Raw genomic sequence first — 22763 nt, forward strand, 5'->3', positions numbered from 1 at the left:
TATTATCAAGCATACATTCAACGATATAGTCTCATCCATTTGTAGTGGCACTGCCCCACAGAGCATTGTATCCACTAAAGTCACTCATAAGAAGTATGGACTAAGGCTGTTGCAATATAATATCATCAAGGTCATTCTGATTTAACTCAGAGCATGATCCAGCAAATGGCTACTACTTCCAGAGCAGTATTAAGCTGGACATGCTAGAAAGGAGTATGGTTGCCCACTAAGATAGCAACTCTATCTCCAGTTCTGTCCTGTATTACAAATAATAATGAAATGCCTTAAGATGGGGGTCCTTGCTGAGTTTTAAATGTCTCCTGCAGTCAAAAACAGATAAGTGTGTGGATTTTTGTAGAACTTTGATATCATTGATATTTTGATGGAACCCACAACAATTCTACTCTAAGAATTTTCCCACTCTTTTGGCTTTGTAAACCCGTCCAATTTCCGAGAGGATTTAGGACTTACTTTTGTTTGGCTTATACTTTATCATCAACATCAAATACCTATTATGTATCATCAGGGGATGTACAGGATAATTATGATAGTATTGCTGAAAAAGTTACACTATTACTTACTTCTGATCAACAATTTTCCACCCAATTATCCTGTTATCTATTTGAAATATTATCAGATCTTATATTACTGTCTTTTGAGGCATTTTTTACTGTATCAACCCATCTACATCTTGGTCTTCCTCTGTGTCTTTTCTGTGCCAACTGGCAAATAACACTTGTTTTGCTACTCTCCTCTTGCATTCTGTTTAACTGACCATACAATGTGAGATTAGTTGTACTAACAGTTCTTAATGCCAACAATGGCAAGTTCTTTCCTAATATCCTCATTTTTTAATATGATACTCCCATTGATACCATCTGTTCATGCTACTAATCTTTCACAGAACTCTCATATGTTATGTAATAATAATAATAAAATTATTATTATTATTATTACATAACACCTCCAGGGAGTCCAAAGACTCATCGAGGGGGAGGGGAGGATACCTACTCTACTACTCTTCTCCACCACTCCACCAACTGCAACTACCTTCATCATCTACACCAATGCCATCTACCGCCAGACCACCACTAGTATTTTCACAGACAATCACACTCATCCATGCCCAAGGCGGGATTCGAACCCACAGCCTTTTGGCTATAGAGTAGATACGCTAACCACTCAGCCAACCAGGCCGGCAAAATTGGTTTGAACACTGTTTTGCATACAGCTAATTTAGTGTTTTGACTAATTTTCTTCTTATTCCATATAAATTTATTCAGCTGACTTCCTACCATAACAGCTTTACTAATTCTGTTGTCTATTTCTATATTTAATTTACCATCTTTCACTAAAAATGGTGCCTAAATAGCTGAAATATCTTATTATTATTATTTATAGTTTATTATTGTTCTATAGGTTCACCATTCAGGATACAGATGATGTTTTCAATGTCTATTTTCATTGTTTTTGTCTTTTTATTGCTAATTTTCATAACAAATTTATCACAACAGTTATTCAATTTAGTCAGGGAATCCTGCAGACTTGTACTAGATTTATTCAGAACATCATCTGCATAAAGTAAAGAGCTAAGATTAACATCACCAATTTTGATATCAGATTTAATACCACTTTCCTTCATAATGTGATCCATATAGATAATGAATAACAGTGGAGATAATGTGCAGCCTTGTCACACACCTCATTTTACCTCAAACCATCTTCCTGTACCTCCTTCAAGTCAAACTGCTGACTTACAGCTTAAATAGATACTACGTATTGCTTGATATTGCATTTTGAAGAGTTTTCCCTCTTAGCACCTTGTCATATATCTTTTCCAGATCTACTTAAATAAGATCTTTGTTATAGTCCCATGATTTCTCAACGATTTGTCTTAAAGTGAAAATCTGTTTGGCCTGAATCTAGCTTGTTCTTCACCAAGCTTCCCTTCCACAATTTTTCTTAACCATTTCTCAAGTATACTTGCATAAATCTTACCAGGAACACTCAGTAGAGAAATACCTCTGTGATTGACCTTCACATTCAGCTTTATTTCCCATTTTATAGATGGGTACTATTGAGAGCTCTGGTCCAATCATCTGGAATTCGACCCTCTGACCAGGCCTTCTGAATTATGCAATGCAGCCACAGTAAAACTTTTATACCTCCATATTTGTGCATTTCTGGCTGAATTTCATCTACTCTGGCTGTCTTTGTACATTTCTGGATTTTGATGCCTTTTTCTACTTCAAGCATGGATATGTATTCCTGACTGCATTCCTGTTGGGAGTGTTCTACCATCATTCTGCTACTTGTTTCATTTAGCAGCTTTTCAAAGTAATTACTCCAGACTTCTAGAATATCTTTATCTTCAGTTTTCATGTCTCCTGTATTATTATTATTATTCATAACATCTCCGAGGAGTCCAAAGACTCATCGCAGGAGGACACCTACTATACAACACTCCATCTCCACTACTACTACACCGAACCTCTACTACCAATCACCTACATCAACGCCATCTACTGCCCACCACCACCACAACTAGTATTTTTGTCTGTAAATTGCGTGTGTTCTAAAGGGCCGATTTGTCTGTATGCTGAAAAACCCGAGTTTCTGGGTGAAAAAACCCTGCTACCTCCGTATGAGATCGGCTAACTCACCTTCAATTGAAAAAGTCCATATAAAGATTCCTCCCGTCATGACGAGAATCGAACTTAGGCCTTTTCTAATCGAAGGGCACAACGTACCGTCATTCTTCCAATTGCGCTACGGAGGCGCTTAATCATCTCTAATTCCTTTTATAGTACTTTTTTCTCAATTTCTAAGCCCTTTCAATAGCCTCTAGAATATTTTCCAGATATTTATTTTCTATGTTCTTACCAAAGTCCTCCCATGACTTTTGTTTAGCTAATTTTACACAGTGCTTTGCTTTTTTACATTTTTCTCTTTATGCTATAAGAGCACAAGCTGACTTACTTGCCAGGAACTTTAGATATGCTTTCTTCTTTTCCTTGACTTCTTTAACTTCCTTGGTCCACCATGGAGTTCTGATTTTTCTATCCTTACAGACAACCTCACCACATACTTCTCCAAGGTTTCATTCTTGTTTTCACACACTAATTTTTTTTTTCAATGATATTTGTGTATTTCAGTCTACAGTTCAACTTTGAAAGCTGCTCAACCTTCATTCATTTTAAAACTTTTTTTACATACTCTTCTTTTCAATATGAAATTCAATTTTATCCTGTTCAAAACTAAATAGTGATCACTTCCTATTTCAAATTATCTGTATACTCGTGTCGCAAACCAGTGGAAAAACATTGCTATTAACTATAACATAGTCCATGAGACTTTTATTTCTTGCATCTTCTCTCCAAGTGAATTTGTACACATTTTATTGAGACATGGTATTAATAATAACTAATCCATGTCCTGAACAGAAATCCAGCAGTCATTTATCATTAGTGTGATTTCCTCCAAATTTTCTCAAAACATTTCTATATGTCTGGTAATCATTTCCTACTCTGCTGTTTAGATCTCCAAAAAATACGATATTTTCCTTTTTCATTGAACCAGCTGTCTTCTCTAATGCCTCAAAAAATTCCTCCATTTCTTCCTTGGTAGAACCTTCTGTGGGACCATAAACAAAAATAAGTCTCATAGTCCAGTTCCCCATTCTGATATTTGTCTACATCACTCTACTTGATATGGCCTGCCATTCAAGAAGATTATCTGCATATTTAGTGTTGAATACTATAGCTATTCCCTCTTTTCTCTGATTGTTATTTCCAGAATATAACATTTTGTATTTGTTGCTTGAAAGATCTCACTGGTTTTTGTCCTCTTTGTTTCAGTCACGCCTAAGTAGATCTGGTACCTATCCAATTCTTCTGCCAGTTCCATTTCTTTTCCATTGGTGTTCTTATGCTGATAGTACCAATCTTGACCTCTATTGATATTGAGTTGGGATGTGTTCTGGGATTTGTTCCAGTAGCTGACTTTTCACTGTTCAACAATGGGGCCTTGTTTAGCAGGCCCCGTTGTGTCATTCCAGCCAGAATGAAATTCTGTCATGTTGTGGTTTAAGCCAATAAGAATGCAATTTGGTTGGCTAAATCCCAAATTGTCAGTCCATATCCTTGTTTGTTCAGTATCCAGGTAGATACCTAACAGGGTGTACCATGAGAATGTGAGGATTGGACATTAGGTCAGAAGCCCTGGTCGGTTCCCCGCATTCCTTAAAAGATTATACGGAGGTTTCCTCCCAGTTATACAGCTTTAATCCTTAAGCACCACTTGGCTTATATTTGTCAAATGATTTTAGGAAGTATGGATAGCCAACGTCCATCTCTTCTCGTGGAAAAATGTTCAATATATATCAGCTGATGTGTCAGGATCATCCATTGTGTTTAGTTTACATTCAGTGGATTTAGAGATATCCATTTTTCTGTAAAGTGTCTGGAGGTTTAGGTTTTTCATTCAGTGAAATCATTTTGGGAGTTGTTTCAGGAGTGAGCATGTAATAGGTCAGGTGATTAATGTACTACATAGAAAAGGCACTCATGATCATAAAGTTCAGATATGCTGACATTATCAGATGTGGAATAGACATATATGCTGTGTCACTTTTGATATTTTATTAACTGCCATCTTCCCAGCATAAGAGGATTTCAGGACAAGTGTTGCAGTGGCTAACTTCCTCTTGGCATCCTGATGTGAGATATTTTGTTCAGTTTCTATCTTTTGTATTTCTCTTTCATTCTTTCTCCTGCTGCATGCATGGAAGTAGGATGGACGACCTCCCCCCACAAGTAACACATTTAGGTTTCTTTGCAGAGCAAGATTTATTATTGCTTCTTTACTACCATGTTGGGCACAGGTTAGAGTCATGACAGGCATCATAATGGAGAGGGATATAAAGCCTAACAGGAGAGCTGAGATATCCTGCTTTTACTGGTGTTGGAGATTTGGGTATTCCTACATATCAGAATACAACTCATACCTGCCACTCCTTGATCTTTAACCCTAAACATATTTTCTCATCTGAAACATCAAGGAGATTCCATGCCGATATCACACTTCTAGAGTAGTCGAGTGTTTTATAAAGTGTTATTGTAACTGATATTACCCCCCCCCCTCAAATGATGTTGCCTACAGTAGCGTTTCTTAATTATAAAAATTAAGGGGATATTAAATCCCACATTGTTTCAAAACTGAATAGAAACTCAAAGATCGGAATCAAAGAGTTTCATGCTGAATATAGTAACTATAAAAGTATCGGCGACTACTAGCGTAAGCTAAAGCACATTTCTTAATGTTTCTGACATAAGATATCATCAAGAATATTACCAGAATGTAATTGTTGTTGTTTTTTTTAACTGTTTTGGAAGATCCCATTTCTTTTAAATCCTTTTCAATAAATAAAGGTGACAATTTTCCTATTATCTTTCCACCTGTTGCATGGATGATGAGAAACACTTATAAGTGTCTCTGAAATTATTTGTTCCAAAGTCTTGTTTCTTATTTGTCATCAAATAATATATCTATGGTATCCATACCTGGTTGGGGCCTTGTAAATGCCCTGGAAAATTTGAGGATGAAGGATTCATGCCCAAAGGGATTTTTTTGTTCAACACCAGAGATCCCCACACCAACCATAAAGCTATACATGGATACCCATTATCCAGCAAACAATAAATGCACTTGGAAAGTGGAATGCCAGAGTTACCTCAGAAGTTATACTAGCACTTAGAGCAAGACATCAGCTCTGTCCCAGATCATGGGGGATAGGAGACTTACTGCAATATAGCTAACTCTTGCAGGCAAGCCCAGTAGCTGATTGATCCAGGCTGGGCCATCCAGGACACAACATCTTGCCAAAGCAGAAGTCCAAGTAATGAAAGACTACCAGGATCCCCCTTTTCAAATGTCCACAGGTTATACTGCATGGCAAAGAGTAGCTGGGCATTGGATCATATAGGATAGGATAGTAAAAAATTAATCAGAAGAAATAGAGCAAAGAATATAAGAAGTATAGAAAAGAGGAAGAATGAAGAGTACATCATCAGAGGACCCATCAATCACAAACAGGTGCTCGATGTGAGAGTGAGGAAGCTGGTGAAGGTGGGGATTGAACACTGAACAGAACGTTAGAAGTTCTTTGCACTCCCTATATTCTATGTGAATCATCCTCCCAATTACTGAGCTTTAACTCTTAAGCGATCTGAAAAAGCGATATTCCTTTTACAATAAGCATATGAAAATTGATCCAAAACATTTTGTATATTGGTGGACGTAATTAATATTTTAATTACTTCCACTGGTATAAAAAAACAAACAGTAAGGTTTTGAGACTTATTATATATATATATATATATATATATATTTATTTATTTATTTATTTAAGTGGGAAAAAGTAAGGTTTTGAGACTTATTATATATATATATATATATATATATATATATATATATATTTATTTATTTAAGTGGGAAAAAACAGTAAGGTTTTGAGACTTACACACACACACACATATATATATGTATTTTTTTTTTACTGTCAACTGCACCCACCAGAGGTCACAAAACCACACAAATACCGTGTGTAAGCAAATTTAGGGAGGAGAGAAGAATTAAATCTATACATTATGGAATGGATAACATTTAATAACATTTATAACAAAATCAAGAGGACATTGGACTGTTTTCATAGCTTCAAACTTAAAAGATTAATAACTGTTTCACTCTGTTAACATCAGAAGTAATTCTTTATCAGCAATAAATCTGATTTGTAAGTTCCCTATATGTAATGCTTGGTTTGTCATTTTGAACTCAGTACTTATATCATCAACATAGCTAACAAAATGACTAGAGGAAACACATGATAGAAAAGAATGAGAATAGGACAATTCTGTGGTAATGAATTTTTTTTTTTTTTTTTTTTAAGTTTACTGGTTGTAAAAGATAAATATGCATAATTTAATGCACTGAGTGATAATTTTTACCTTGATTTCTTTGTCATTAGTGAATTTTCCAAGTACAGGCATAATTTTATTAAATGCTACAGCTAATGTTTCTTGCACTGCCTCTTCTTCTATCCTTTGACAAATCTTTGCCAAACATGGTAATAAATTTACAGTATAAGGCCTGTAAACAAAAATATGCCATATGAGACTTAATTTGCAAATTTATGTATATAATCAATTAAGATGATTAATGTATAAAGATATCTAATCAGTTTAATGCTAAAGCCATTATTGTTAACAAGAATGATCACTTACCACATTCTGTACATGTGATATTTTTATGAATGTTGTATGTTTAAAAAAACATTAAAATATTTATAAATATTATTTCTAGAAAATTTTCCATGCTACTCCTCTTAATTAGTATTCATTTTTATGGCTATTTTGCCTATTTGTAAATGACGACTCTCAGTCGAAACAGCTCACACCCCATTACTCCCATCCCTAATCTTCATCATCATCAAATTCCTGCCATGTATCCTTAAGGGGGTGTACAGGATATGATAGTACTACATGAAAAATTTACATCATTATTAACTTCCTATCTACAATTTTCCTCCAAATCAGTCTGTTACCTGTCAAGACTCCAATATTATTAGATCTTACATTTCAATCTTCTAAGGCACTTTTTACCATATCAATCCCCCTATATCTTGGTCTTCCTCTGGGTCTTTTTCCTGCCAACATGGCAGAGAACACTTGTTTTGCTAATCTTTCCTCTCTCATTCTGTTTAAGTGACCATACCACCTGAGATTAGCTCTGCTAACACGTTCCTGGATGCTGACAATGTCAAGTTCTTTCCTAATATCCTCGTTTTTAATATGGTATTGCCATTGATGCCATCTGTTCATGCCCCTAATCTTTCTCATGACTCTCATATCTGTGGTCTCTAGTCTTTGGTCAAGTGCCTTACTTCTGACCCAGCTCTCAGATTCATAAGTTAAAATTGGTTTGAACATTAAAGGGATAAAAAGGGAGCGGTCACTGGGTAGTGACCTCTCCTCATAATGTAATGACAGTATTACATCTCCTAGGAGCTGTGTTTTACATTATGAGAGAATATCAAGAATAGTGAGGGAGCTTGCTCCACTTTTGCTTTGAATTGCCTTCGGCGATAGTTTTTCGGCATTGAAACTCATAGATCGTAGTTCTAGATCTTGAGTTTCACTTACTGGTTATATAACAACATAGGATTTTTATCCCTTTAATATCTATTAAGTTGCCAGAAAACTAGCCATTTGGCTTTTCATTTTAATTACAATTGGTTTGAACATTGTTATGTACCAAAATATAAAATGATGGTACCTCTAATCTTGATTCATCATTTTCTACATTTTTCCTTTCCCCTAAAATAATAAATGATAATAAAAATATTTTGTCTTTCTCCTTTTTTCCCCAAAATATTTAGTCCATCCTTGAAAACTTCGTTTTAATTTACATACCTTTGTTTTGTCTGCAATTCTAGCTCCCACATTTTTTTATCTCCAAATTTCTGCCCCCTGCCTTCCTTTCTGTCATACTTTCACAGTGTTATATAAATGTTTATCAATATACGATAAACATTTATGCTGATGCTGCTCCAAAAGAAGTCAACCTTGAACATCCTACAATGGTATGTCCAAAATTATTCCTTCTATATATTTTTCATTTATCTATGTCTCTAAAATATCAATAATGCCTTAAATAAATTGAATAAAAATTAATTGAAATTTAAGAAATCTCTGCAAGTTGACTTGAACAGACTAATTCTATGGAGAAATGTTAATAAGTGTCAGTTTAACATTTCTAAGTGTAAGGTTATTAATTCTAGATTGAGGACATAGCAAGGAAAATACTACATTGATGAGAATTTGCTGCAAATAGTCAATGAAAGTACAGATTAGGGATTAGAGAATTAAAGTTTAGGGGCACATCACCAAGGTGGTAAACACAGTGCATCAAGATAATGGCAACATTAAAGAGAGCATCTAACTTGTAAGAAAAATGAAATCATTCCCCACCTTTGATTCTTATCAAACCTTCGATAAGATCACATTTGCACTATACTACTGTACACAGATATAGTCACCTGGGTTTCTAGCAGATGGGGAAATGGAAAAGATCCAGCAGCAGGTAAGATGATAACTGGATCTTTTCCATTTCCCCATCTGCTAGAAACCCAGGTGACTATATCTGTGTACAGTAGTATAGTGCAAATGTGATCTTATCGAAGGTTTGATAAGAATCAAAGGTGGGGAATGATTTCATTTTTCGGCAAGAGTTTATTTGTTTTTTCTAAGTTGGTACATCTGTCATAAGTATCCATGTGAAATTGCAAGTCATTGTATCAAATAATTTGTTTTATACAGTTGTCTGAAGCAAAAGTGTTGTCTGTATCCCTTGAAATGATAAAACTGAGCTCATGCAGTTATAAAATACTTTGTAAAAGAAGGTTTAATGCCAAACGAAATTCATAAAAGTTTATGGGCACTCTTCTCCTTTATTTTCAACAATTAAGAAATAGGCTGCCGAGTTTAAACATGGCCGTACCAGCCTTGAAGATGATCCATGTGAAGGACATCCAAAAAGTATAACAACACCAGAAATCATTGATCAAGTGCACGATATAGTACTGGATGACAGGTGAGTCAAAGTGCATGAAATTGCTGAGACTATAGGCATTTCAAAAGAACATGTAGGATATATTTTGCATGAAGAATTGCAAATGAAAAAGATTTGTGCAAGATGGGTGCCATCCTTGCTCACAGCAGATAAAAAATGCACTCGCATGAAAATCTCTGAACAGTGCTTGGAGTGTTTTAACAAGAATAAAACTGATTTTGTGCATTGATTTATTACTATGGATGAGACTTAGATTCACCATTACACACCAGAATCCAAACAGCAGTCAAAACAGTGGACAGAAGCCGGTTGTTCAGCGACAAAGAAGACAAAGTCGGTTCCATCAGCAGGAAAGATCGTGCCATCAGTATTTTGGGATGCTAAAGACATTTTGTTTATTAATTATCTTGAAAAGAGTAAAACAATAACGGGGAATATTATTCCGATCTTTTAACCAAGACGAAAAAATTCGTGAGAAAAGAACCAGTTTGCAGAAGAAAAAAATCATCTTTCATCAGGACAATGCACCTACCCACAAAGGTGTTTTGGCAATGGAAAAGTAAGGGATCTGCACTACGTATTGGAACATCCACCCTATTCCCCAGATTTGGCTCCCTCTGACTTCTATCACTTCCCAAAACTAAAACTCTTCCTCGCTGGTCAGCGTTTTTCTTCAAATCAAGAGGTGATTGCAGCTGTAGAGGGGTATTTTGCAGATCTTACTGAGAATCACTACATGGGAAGGGATAATGGCACTGTAGCATTGCTGGAATAAATGTATTAGTCTTAAGGGAGATTATGTTGATAAACAAAAATAATTTTAAAATTATAAATTTATTTTTTCATTGTTAGGTCAAGAACTTTTCAAACCACCCTCGTACATGATAAAGTCATACAACTTGGTAAGGAATCATACAGTATAGATACAAGTCAGATTTTGCAAGCAGGAGTAGAACAAAGTTATCCCTGGAAGCTAATTAATGATGTGGTTAGGAAGCATGTGACGCCAAGGTTCTTCTCAAAGCATGTGGTGTGTGATAGTGCATGTGTAGAATGGGCTATCATTAGTTGTTGTGAGTGCATCTTCAATTAGTATACTGAAACAGAGATATAAGTATTTGGGTAAGAGTGACTAAAAAGGGGTTTCCGCTCAATGAATCCTTAACCTATCTGGATGAGCCATTACAAAATAATAATGGCATACATGAATCACAGATGATGAAGTTTCACTCTTCTAATATGTCCTAATTTTCTTATATATATATATATATATATATATATATATATATATATATATAATCTTTTTAGTTAATAGGAATTTGATTTACTTGTATTCTATTATGTTTCATTATCCAGCTGTACTGAAAATGCCTTTGATACTATAGCAAACATTTTATATCAAACAAATATTTGAACAAGGTAAGTCACCTGTCTGTAATTTTTTGAAACAATATCCACTTATGCTCCTATTCTTAGTCAGAGGAAAAATACAACTTTCAAATATAAGATTTTATGGTAGGGAGCTTTTGCCCTCAGAGGAATTCTGCCTAGTTTCTGATGAGAATCAGAAATTCCAAACGCCTCTCAAGTCAGTAAAACCCTTGACTGAGATACTAATAAAAGGCAAATATACAGATTCCTAGTTTAATTTTTTTACATGCCAAAGGTTATACTCTACTCTCAAAAGATTTTTGAGTACAACATTATTGTAGTCATAAATTGTGTATGGGGGAACAAAATCCAAGAGAAAAGTCACTAGTGGTGTGTCCAAAATGTTCATTTTGGGGCTGTTGCTGTTTAATTTGTATGTTAAAGGTATAAATGGTGATGTTTGCAGATGACACAAAGTTGGGAAAACTATGAAGAGAAGAGATGTTGCGGCTTTGCAATGAAAGACTGGGTGAATGGGCAATTGAGTGGAGTTCCATGGTGAAATGCATAAGGTTTGAAGATTTGGGATGCAAAGATGGGATGTGGAGTATTACCACTGGTGGGGATATTTTAGAGGAGGTGGAGGAGATGAGCAATGGTGGATAAGGACCTAAAATTTCAAAGACACATTGCTAAAATTGAGAACTGTGAACACAGTGAATTTTGATTGTACTTGGTGGGAAAAAAAAAACAGTACTGGGAAGCTGTTCCAAAGAATAAAAGTAGACAGGATAAGGAGGATGATGAGAAGTTTGTTTGTTAGTTCTTACATGGTTAAAAGAAAGTGGAGGAATGGTAGTGGCCAATTCAGAGGAGCAATGCCCATGAAAGTACCTATAGAAAATATTAAGACAATGTTATGATTCCACTGTAACAAACTTTGATCGTGTTACATATGGATTAGTATGCACAATTTGGTTATCTGATTTTTGAGGGTACATGGCAGGAATTTGATGATGATGATGGTTTCAAAAGGACAAAAAGATATCTGAGAGGATCCAGGATTGAAATGCAATTTGTAGAATGCAGTGCATAAAAGGGGGGGGGGGGAGAGATGATTGAAACATAAGTTGGTAAGTGGTTATTACCAGATTAATGTAGATGAGGTTTTCCACAGAATGAGGGAGAGAGAGGAAAAAAACAAGAGGTGAATGCATTTAAGGCACAGTATGAAGAGCTATTAATAGGGCTCTTGCCACAGAACTCAACTATCAATATGTGTGCAACAGTGAGACCTCCCATGATGAGTCTGATCCCATGGAGGTCTGATGATAATAAGGATAATAATAAAACCTACAATACACTGGTTTAGCATGTGAGCAGCCCTTATCCCAAATGGCTAAGTAGATCACATTGCTCTGCAACCAACATGGTTTCAAATCCCACTATGAACATCTTTAGGTGGGAGATGAATTTCACTGCTTGGTGCAAAACTACCACCTTGCTTACTGGAAACATAAAGTGGCTTGAGAAACTCATATTTCTTTAGAGTCAAGTTTCCAGAGTGTTAAATCTCAACCCAAACCACAGTGCTGATGTACATTAGGTTTACACCTTTTTATGGATGATATTCACATTTAAATATATATATATATATCATCTCCCACCTACTTGTACACACACGTTCCTAGCAATAAGTTCATCATCATCAAATTCCTGCCATGTACAAGATATGATAGTACTACATGAAAAATTTAAATCATTATTAACTTCCTATCTACAATTTTCCTCCAAATCAGTCTATTACTTGTCAAGACTCCAACATTATCAGATCTTATATTTCTATCGTCTAATGCAGCGCTTCCCAAACTGGGGGCCGTAGGTTTTGTTGAGGGGGCCCGTGAAATAATGAAAACAAATTTAAAATCTTTTTAAGAATAAGTAGATGTTTTTTATCATAAAAGAAACGTATTTAATTTTTATTATTTATTATTTTTTGTTATTTTTTATATTTTAATGGAGGAAAAATCGCACAATTGGTGCGGGTTCACAAATTTTGCTTACTGCTTATTTCGGCGCGTAATGAATATTAGTAAATACTAATATTCATATAATAAGTTTCATTTCGAAGCAGAAATCTAAGAATTGCAGTTTCAAATATTTCACCTGATATTGGTGTAGCAGTATCGAAACACATCCATCACATTAAATTGTTATTAAACTTCTTTTATGTTTTTAATTCTTTCTTTATTACTAATCGTTTTACGTTTCATCTGCTTATACTGCAAATGTACAATAACAATATATCTATCTATATAAAAATATGAGATAATGTGCCATGTCAAATGTGTATGCAAGATGCTAAAAATGTAATATTTGCATTTGATTTTTGCAATATTCGCTGTGTATGTTTTGTATTGAATATAAATACAATAAATATCATAATAAATGTCTGTATTACGATTTTTTTTATTGAGGGGAGCAATGAAATATTTTAATTTTTCCAAATGGGGCTCGACATCCAGAAGTTTGGGAAGCACTGGTCTAATGCACTCTGTACCGTATCAATCCACCTATATCTTGGTCTTCCTCTGGGTCGTTTTACTGCCAATCTGGCAGAGAACACTTGTTTTGCTAATCCTTCCTTGCCCATTCTGTTTAAGTGACCACACCACCTGAGATTAGCTCTGCTAACGCATTCCTGGATGCTAACAATGTCAAGTTTTTTCCTAATATCCTCGTTTTTATATGATATTGCCATTGATGCCATCTGTTAATGCCTATAATCTTTCTTAGGACTCCCAAACCTGTGGTCTCTAGTCTTTGGTGTAGTGCTTTACTTCTGAGCCAGCTCTCAGATCCATAAATTAAAATTGGTTTGAACACTGTCTTGTATTTAGCTAATTTATTGTTCCGAATAATTTCTATCTTATTCCATAGGAATTTATTCAATTGACATCCTGCCTTGCCAGCTTTGTTGATTCTGTGGTCTATTTCCATATTTAATTTACCATCTTCACTAAAAATTGTGACTAAGTAGCTGAAATGTTTTACTTGTTCCACAGGTTCTCCGTTCACAACACAGTTGATATTTTCAACGATTCTGCTATTTTCATTGTCTTTGTCTTTTTATTGCTGACCTTCAACCTTCATACCATATTTATTACAACAGTTATTCAATTTATTTAGTCAGAGAATCTTGCAGATGTGTAGCGGATTTATTTAGAAGTATAACAACGCCCGCATAAAGCAAAGAGGTGAAATTAACATCTCCAATTTTGATATCATGTTTAATACCAATTTCCTTCATAGTGTGATCCATATAGATAATGAATAACAGAGGGGATAATGTACATCCTTATCTCATACCAGATTTAACATTAAACCATCTTCCTGTACTTCCCTCAATTCTAACTGCTGACTTACAACTCAAATAAAGACTAAGTATTGTTTGATATAATGCCCCATTGACACTATATAACTGTAGCATATTGAATAGCTTCTCTCTTGGCACCTTGTCATATGCCTTTTCCAAATCGACAAAACTTAAATACAGATCTTTGTTATATTCCCATGATTTCTCAACTATTTGTCGTAAAGTGAAGATCTGATCCTGACAGTCTCTATTTGACCTGAATCCAGCTTGTTCTTCACCAAGCTTTTCTTCCACAATTCTTCTCAACCGTTTCTCAAGTACACTTGCATAAATCTTACCAGGAACACTCAGTAGGGATATACCTCTGTTGTAATTCTCACATTCAGTTTTATTTCCCTTTTTATATATGAGTACTATGAGAGCTCTACTCCAATTATCAGGAATTCATCCCTCTGTCCAGGCCTTCTGAACTATGCAGTGCAGTCACTGTAAGACTTTTACACCAACATACTTCTGGTCGAATATCATTTACACCTGCTGCCTTTCCACATTTCAAGCCTTTGATGGCTTTTTTCTACTTCAAGGATGGATATATTCCCGACTGTATGCCTGTTGAGTGTTTTTTACCACTGTGCTATCACTGCTTGTTTCATTTAGCAATTTTTCGAAGTAATTACTCCATACTTCGACGATATCTTTTTCTCCCATTTTCATGTCACCTTTATCATCTCTAACTCCTTTTACAGCACTCTTTCCTCCATTCCAAAGCTTCTTCAACAACATCCAGAATAATTTGCCACCTTCTAGATATTTATTTTCTATGTTCTTGCCAAAGTCCTCCCATGACTTTTGTTTAGCTAGTTTTACACAGTGTTTAGTTTTCTTACATTTGTCTCCATATTCTCTAAGAGCAAAAGCTGACTTATTTGCCAGGAACTTTTGATATGCTTTCTTCTTTTCCTTCACTGCCTCTTTAACTTCCTGTGTCCACCATGAAGTTCTGATTTTTCTATCCTCAGACAACCTCACATATGCCTCTCTGGCTGAATCAATCAGTTTCTTCAAGGCTTGCCACTCAATCTCCAAGGTTTGGTTCCTGTTCTCAAACTCTTTCATTTTTCTTTAAGAATCTTTGTGTATTTTAGTCTGCAGTTCACATTTGAGAGCTGCTCAACTTTTATTTGCTTTAAAACTTTCTTACATGTTTTTCTTTTCAAAATGAAATTCAATTTTATTCTGCTCAAGACTAAATAGTGATCACTTCCGATTCCAAATCCTCTGTACACTCTGGTGTCCTGCACCAGGGAGAAAACATCACTATCAGCAATAACATAGTCAATGAGAACTTTTCATATTCCTTGCCTCTTCTCTCCATGTGAATTTGTGCACATTTTTATGTTGGAATATGGTGTTAGTAATGACCAGTCCATGTCCTGAGCAGAAATCCAACAGATATTTGCCATTATTATTAGCTTTGTTCTTTTCTCCAAATTTTCCCAAAATATTTTTGTATGTCTGACAATCATTTCCTACTCTGCTATTTAGATCCCCAACGAGGACCAACAAGGACCCATTCTCATATTTGCCCACATCACTCTACATGAGACTGCTTGCCATTCAAGAAGATTAGCCTCATATTTTGTGTTGAATACTATAACTACACCTTTTCTTTGATTGTCATTGCCTGAATATAATATTTTGTATTTATTGCTCAGAAAGATCTCACCAGTTTTTGTCTTTTTTGTTTCAGTCACCCCTATTATGTGGATCTGGTACTTATCTAATTCCTCAGCTAGCTCCATTTCTTTGCTATTCAGGCTTCTTATGTTGATAGTACCAATCTTTAACTCAGGTGATGTTGAGTTGGGGTGTGTTTTCAGATTTGTTCCAGTAGCTGACTTTTTGCTGTTCACCCTGGTTCACTGGCAAAAACAACGGGGGCTTTGTTTAACTGGGCAACGCCCCAGCTGGCATGAAATTTTGTCATGTTGTACCATCATTTTGTATTTTGGTTTAAGCCAATAAGAATACAATTTGGTCGGTTAAATCTCAAATTGCCAGCCCATCCTCGTTCATTCAGTATCCAGGTAGATACCGAACAGGGTGCACCATGAGAAGGTGAGGATTGGACATTAGGTCAGAAGGCCTGGTCGGTTCTCTGCATTCCTTTAAAGGCTATGCGGAGGTCTCCTCTCAGTTATACAGCTTTGACCCTTAAGCAATAAGTTTTTAATACATAATGTGAATTCCATCCATTAAAGGTTGTAAACTTCTTATGCATTTAGCATTATGAGGGAACTCAGAATTCCATAATCTAATTCTCTTTCTCAAAGAGCCAAATGTCACTTTAAGTTACTTTAGGCCTTCAATGAGTAGAATGATTGTCTCCTGCTGGGTGACAAGAACTGTCTATCATGTAAAACTTTTACAAATAAGTGGAATGAAGTGGAATATGAACAACATCAGGTGAAGAGAAAGTAGAAACATTATCCACTCCACCAAATAGGCCACCTGGTTACGTTTACAGAGCAATTGAAATTATTCTAATATTTATTTGTACTTATTCCTCTTATATAAATAAAATAGATACAAAAATCAATTTTATAGCTGGTTTTCTGAAAATTACTTTCAAGTAGCTCCAATTTTTTAATAGTATGCTACATAAAATATGCATGATACTATTCAGAGGGAAGGCAAGTTAGTTAAATAATGATTGATCCCTCTCTCACCATTTCTTTTCACTAAATCCCTCGTATACATTTAGTTTCTACCAATGTTTTTTCTATAGATATTTTCATGGACATTTCTAAGCTTGCAAAAATGCAGCTAATGGTCAACAATCATTTACCCAACATCCATTTATCCAGCTTCATACTAGGTCCAAACCAACTTCTCTTTCATTCCATCTACTTCTGTTCTTTGAAACAGCCTTCCTCACTCTACATCTAAGACCTTCAGCTGGTGAAGAAACACATCATACTCCCCCTTTATCCTTACCATCCTGTCTACATCAGCACCGATATGCTGCAGATTTTGCAACCTTTTGTGTGTGGGTGAGATATTAAAAAAGTAGAGAACTAATTTGAATATCTGAATTCCAATAAAGTTCAGTGTCACTTTATTTTCATAATGTGACACATATATGTGAAGAAAAATAACAGTGAGAAACAGCATAGAATATCTGTCACATAAAAAGGTATTTTGAACAGCTTTTCAATATAAAACTTAAATGGAGGTTCTTATAACCATGCAACCAGCCAGGACGTATATATATATATATATATATATATATATATATATGTGTCTAAGTTACCATGGATGCAAAGTGCATATTAAAATTGTAATACCATTGATATTACGTTGAAATATGATGGATACGAAGCGTATGAGGATGCGTATTTGATCCATAATGGCCGGTAAGGTGGTTAATACTCCCATGATTTCTCAATTATATTAAAGTAATGAACCTAATCCTGAAAATATCCAATATGGCATGAATCAGCTTGTTTCTTTCCAAGCTTTTTTTGCAACAATTTTTCCAACTTTATGTATGCTTGTGCAAATCTTACCTGAAACACTTAGTTCAGCAAAGAAATTTCTGCATTTCTCTTATTCAGTTCCCCCCCCTCTCTTTTAATAAATAAATATTTCTCCAATCATTTGTTATCCAATCTGCTCAGTGGGCAGTCTTTATTATGTAGTAGCCACTTTAAAACTTTTAGACTTCCATATTGAGTATGTCGGCCAAATATCATCTAAGCATGAGTGATGCTTGTTTGGATTTGAATGAAGTTATGAGTGGTACAATATATGGTGATTCTATGATTAAGGGTATGGAGAGCGGTATGCTGAGGAGTGCTTGGCTGGTGAAACAATAGAGAGAGTGACTTTAGCAATAAAGAGAGGGCATGATGCAGAAAAGATGATAGTTATGGTGGGTACAAATGACCTGAGTGGTAGTATTAATTGGGTAGCAAAAGATTTAAGAACATTGTTAGATATCGTGAAGAAGAAGAAAAGTGTCAAAGGGGGGGGATAGTGTGTGTGTGTGTGTGTGTTGCCTCGTTTCGATAATTATGAGTTAAGTAGACGAGCGATGATAATGAATGATATGATTGCAAGAATGTGCAAAAAAAAAAGGTCTGGAATTTGTTGATGTCTGGAGTGTGTTTGAAGGCAAAAGACTGCATGCAAGAGATGAGTTGCATCTGAACATGGAAGGTCATAAGCAATTGAAGAAGTTACTGTTTTCTGAACAAGTTGAAGTAACTGGGCAGGGAAACTAAAATTGAAAAGGTTGAGTGTAAGAGGAAGAAACTTATGTAGTGAATGTATATTTGTTGATCCTTATTCATGGAATAAAATGCAGAATAGAGTGGATAAAAATCGGCATGGGACTACTGAAATTAGTGACATGTGCATCAGTTCTAAAGCTGAACTAGAGGGAATCTGCAATTTTTGTATACTAATGCAAGAAGCATTTGAAATAAGAGGGAAGAATTTTTGACATTAGTCAGTGAATCTCACCAGAAGTTGTAGGCATTAGTGAAACTTGGCTGTCTGCAGAAGATGTGGTTACTGGAATTGAATGTGATGGGTACAGTATTTTCAGGGAGGATAGAGAAGATTGAACAGGGGGAGGAGTACTGTTGATGATAGCTCATGAGTTGCAGCCAAAGAAAGTAGTATATCAAGAGGATAGATTTGATATACAATTGCAGATTCTGGTGTGAAATAGTGACCAATGCAACTAAATATACAGCTGGTTGCTGCTATAGGCCAGAGGGGTACAGGGTGTGATATTGAATTCATGCATAAGCAAATTAGTGCAATGAGTGCAGGGTTAGTGATTATTATGGGGGATTTTAATTACGGTGATATCAATGGGAAGGAGGAAATATCACGTGGCAAAAAGAAAATGGAATTCATACACCTTCTAAGAGATAATTACTTGAAACAGCACATAACTGAAAGTACTCATGGTGTGAGTGTTGGACCTGGTCATTGGTTCAGAGGACATATGCATAAGTAAGGTGTCCTCGTTACCTCCAATTGGTGAGAGCGATCATGTGGTATTGACTTGAGAGGTTGCAAAATTTGTGGATTTCTCTCGTAAGAAGGGGTATATATGGAACTACAGGTAAGGTAATTATAACAAGCTTCAGAGTGAGCTTACAGCTGTCCCATGGCAGAACATATTGCAGGGGAAAGATGTTAGCAGTGCATGGGATAAAATCAGCAGGTATCTGAGGAAGGCAATATCAGAATGTATTACCATGATCAGGAAGACAAACAAGGTAGGTGCTAGATAGATGAGTAGTAGTATCAGTCTTGATCTGCAAAAAAAGAAAATGTTATGGAGAATTTACAAGGAGAAAGGCGATCAGTACACCCATGAGCAGTACAAGGCTCAAGCTAGGAAGGTTACCAACATAGTAAGAAAAGCTAAATCAGATTATGAGAAGACCTTAGCCAAGGAGATCAAGGGTAATCCCAAAGAGTTCTTCCGCTATGTGGCAAGTAAAAGGAAGAATGACTTTGGAAGGATAAACTTAGTGTGTGCTGATGGTATTGAGATGACCAATTCGGATGTAATAGTAGAGTTACTGAGCGATCACTTTTCAAAAGCCTATCACCTAAGTGAGGATATCTCTGTACCTGTATCAATAACTAATGTGAGAATTGAAGTTAATAAACCAGAGGTACTTAGTATATTGCAAAATTTAAATGCAAACACTGCTGTGTTGCATGAATGTGCAAAGGAATTCTCAATGCCTCTAACTTGGCTATTTAACTTAAGTTTGAACTCTGGTATGGTCCCTAGGGAGTGGAAGGAAGGCAAAGTAGTTCCTTTGCATAATGGTGATTCTAAGATTGCAGTCGTTAATTACAGATCAATCACCATCTCGGGTGTGGTAGTAAAAGTATTGGAAAAGTTGGTTAAAGACAGAATTCAAGAATGGGTGGATCAGAATATGATAATCTATAGAGACCAACATGTTTTGTTAAAGGTCGATCCTGCCTTAGCAATTTATTAAATTTTTATAATAGAATGACATCTGCGTTGGACAAACGAAATGGATACACAGTGGTACTTCTGGATTTTGCTAAGGCTTTTGACAGGATACCCCAAGAAATACTGTTGTACAAATTGGAGCAGATGGGAATGGATACTAAACAGGTGATATGGATAAGAGAATGGCTCAGGGAGAGATATCAGAAAGTGGTGTATAGAGGAGCAGAGTCCAGGATGAGGCAAGTGACCAGTGGTGTGCCTCAGGGCTCTGTGCTTGGGCCGTTATTGTTTAATTTGTACATAAATGATATAGGAAATGGCTTGAAGGGAGATATTCAGTTGTTTGCTGATGATGCAAAGTTGAGTAGTGCAATAAAAAATCAAGCTGATGTTGAGAGTTTGCAGGATGATTTAAATAAGCTGGAAAAATGAGCAAAAGGTAATGGATGTAAGTTCAATGTGGAAAAGTGTAAAGTTATGCATTTTGGGATTAAAAGATTACCAGCTGTGTACTACATCGATGGAACAGTACTCCAAGAGATTTATGAGGCTAGGGACTTGGGAGTGTTGGTGGATAGGGAGATGAAGTTCAGAGGACACATTGCTAAGGTGTCCAAGATTGCACATAGGATTACTTGGTTATTGAAGAACACGCTAACATCCAGAGATAAAGAAGTTATTATTCCCCTTTATAAGGCATTGATACTTCCACATTTGACTCTTTCTTTTAAGGTTACATGGTGATCACAGCATTCATATTTCTGAATTTAGGAACACAAAATTTTCAACACATGTGTTTTGTGTCCCTAAATTTGGAAATATGAACTTCCACATTTCGATTACTGTGCTCAAGTCTGGTCAGCTGGATTCCTTCGAGATGAGGACGTTGTGGAGAGGGTTCAGAGGAAAGTAAGTTGGTGAGTGATGTAAAAAATTCTCCCCACATTGATAGATTGAGAGCTTATGAATTGCAGATGTTGGTTGATAGGTAGAGAATAGGGAATATGATAGAGACATTTAAATTACTAAAAGGTTTTTATAAGATTGATGCAGGGGAAATATTTCAGCTGTGTGATAGTGATGGAAGAACAAGTGGTCATCCCTGGAAATTAAGGAAAAGTGTGGTTTACAAGAGTGTGAGAACGAGGTTTTTTGCCTGGAGGGTGGTGAATGAGTGGAATGCATTGCTTGACTCAGTTGTGAGTTCTTTGTCTGTAAATGAATTCAAGAAGAGATATGATAGATATTGTTTTGATAGTTGGGTCTCCTGCAATGAGTCTACTGACTCTATGGAGATACCCGTTATAATAATAATAATAATAATAATAATAATTCCACTACATTTCTAGATGTCTGCCTCAAGTACTGATATGTACTCTTCACTGCATTTCTTTTGAATATTTCTGTACCACTGTTCTGCTGCTGCATATCTCATTTAACAATTTTTAAAATTAATTACTCCAGACATCCAGAATGTCCCTATCTTCAATTTACGTGTCATCTTTTTCATTTCTGATTACTTTTACAGTTCTCTTTATTCTATTACTAAGCTTTTTTCAATAATCTCCAGAACATTGACCATTCTCAGTGATATTTACCTTTTATATTATGTCCAAAGATAATTAGAATAAGTGAAACTTGGTTGTCTAAGGTTTTCCAGAAGGACAGAAATGTGAAAAGAGGAGGGGGGGAGTGCTGTTAATGATTGCAGAGGAATTGTGTCTACAAAGTGTAGAAGTTGACAGTGCATGCACACATTTTGAATCTGTGTGGTGTGAACTTGGAATAAATAGGTCAGTATATCTAATAGGATGCTGTTATAGGCAATGGAATGCAGAGATTACCGATTGTAAAATGTTTAGGCAAATTAGTTGAGCATGTAGAAAGAAGATGATCTTGATGGGAGACTTTAATTACAATAATATAGAATGGAAGGAGGAGATAGTTTATGAGAGTAAGAAAAATAAGTTTGTTGAATTTCTGAAATATAAATATCTTAAGCAGTGTATGACTAAAGCAACTAGAGGCGTTAATGTTTTGGATTTGGTGATAACTTCACAAGATGTAGTTGTTAACGAGGTGTTGACACTGCCACTGGTTGGTGATCATGAGGTGCTTATTTGAGAAGTGATGAGGTTACTAAGAAAAGGTTACTTTTCTTAGTAACCTTTTCTTAAACAAGAAAAGGTTACTAACAAAAAATGGATATACGTGGAAGTATAAAACGGGTGATTACAGGAAGCTCTGTAGTCAGTTAGCATCAGTACGTTGAGTAGATGAGCTGAGAAGAATAGATGCTGCCAGTAAATGGAAACTCACAAGGCAGTATCTGACACAAGCTATGTATAACTGCATACCAAGGATTAAGCTAAT

At 35.6% G+C, this 22763-nt stretch overlaps 1 protein-coding gene across 1 annotated transcript in view; it reads right to left on the reverse strand.

Moving 5' to 3' along the window:
- htt (huntingtin) overlaps positions 1-22763 on the reverse strand; it is a 1164033-nt gene that overhangs the window by 1061701 nt on the left and 79569 nt on the right. Inside the window, exon 5 of the mRNA XM_090393484.1 lies at positions 7005-7146. Within this exon, the coding sequence (XP_090249610.1) occupies positions 7005-7146 (142 nt within the window). The remainder of the gene's footprint in view (positions 1-7004; positions 7147-22763) is intronic.

Source organism: Typopeltis vanoorti, chromosome 5 (assembly GCF_054136105.1).
Source record: "Typopeltis vanoorti isolate ZY-2024b chromosome 5, IOZ_Tvanoo_1.0, whole genome shotgun sequence".
Lineage (NCBI taxonomy): Eukaryota > Metazoa > Arthropoda > Arachnida > Uropygi > Thelyphonidae > Typopeltis > Typopeltis vanoorti.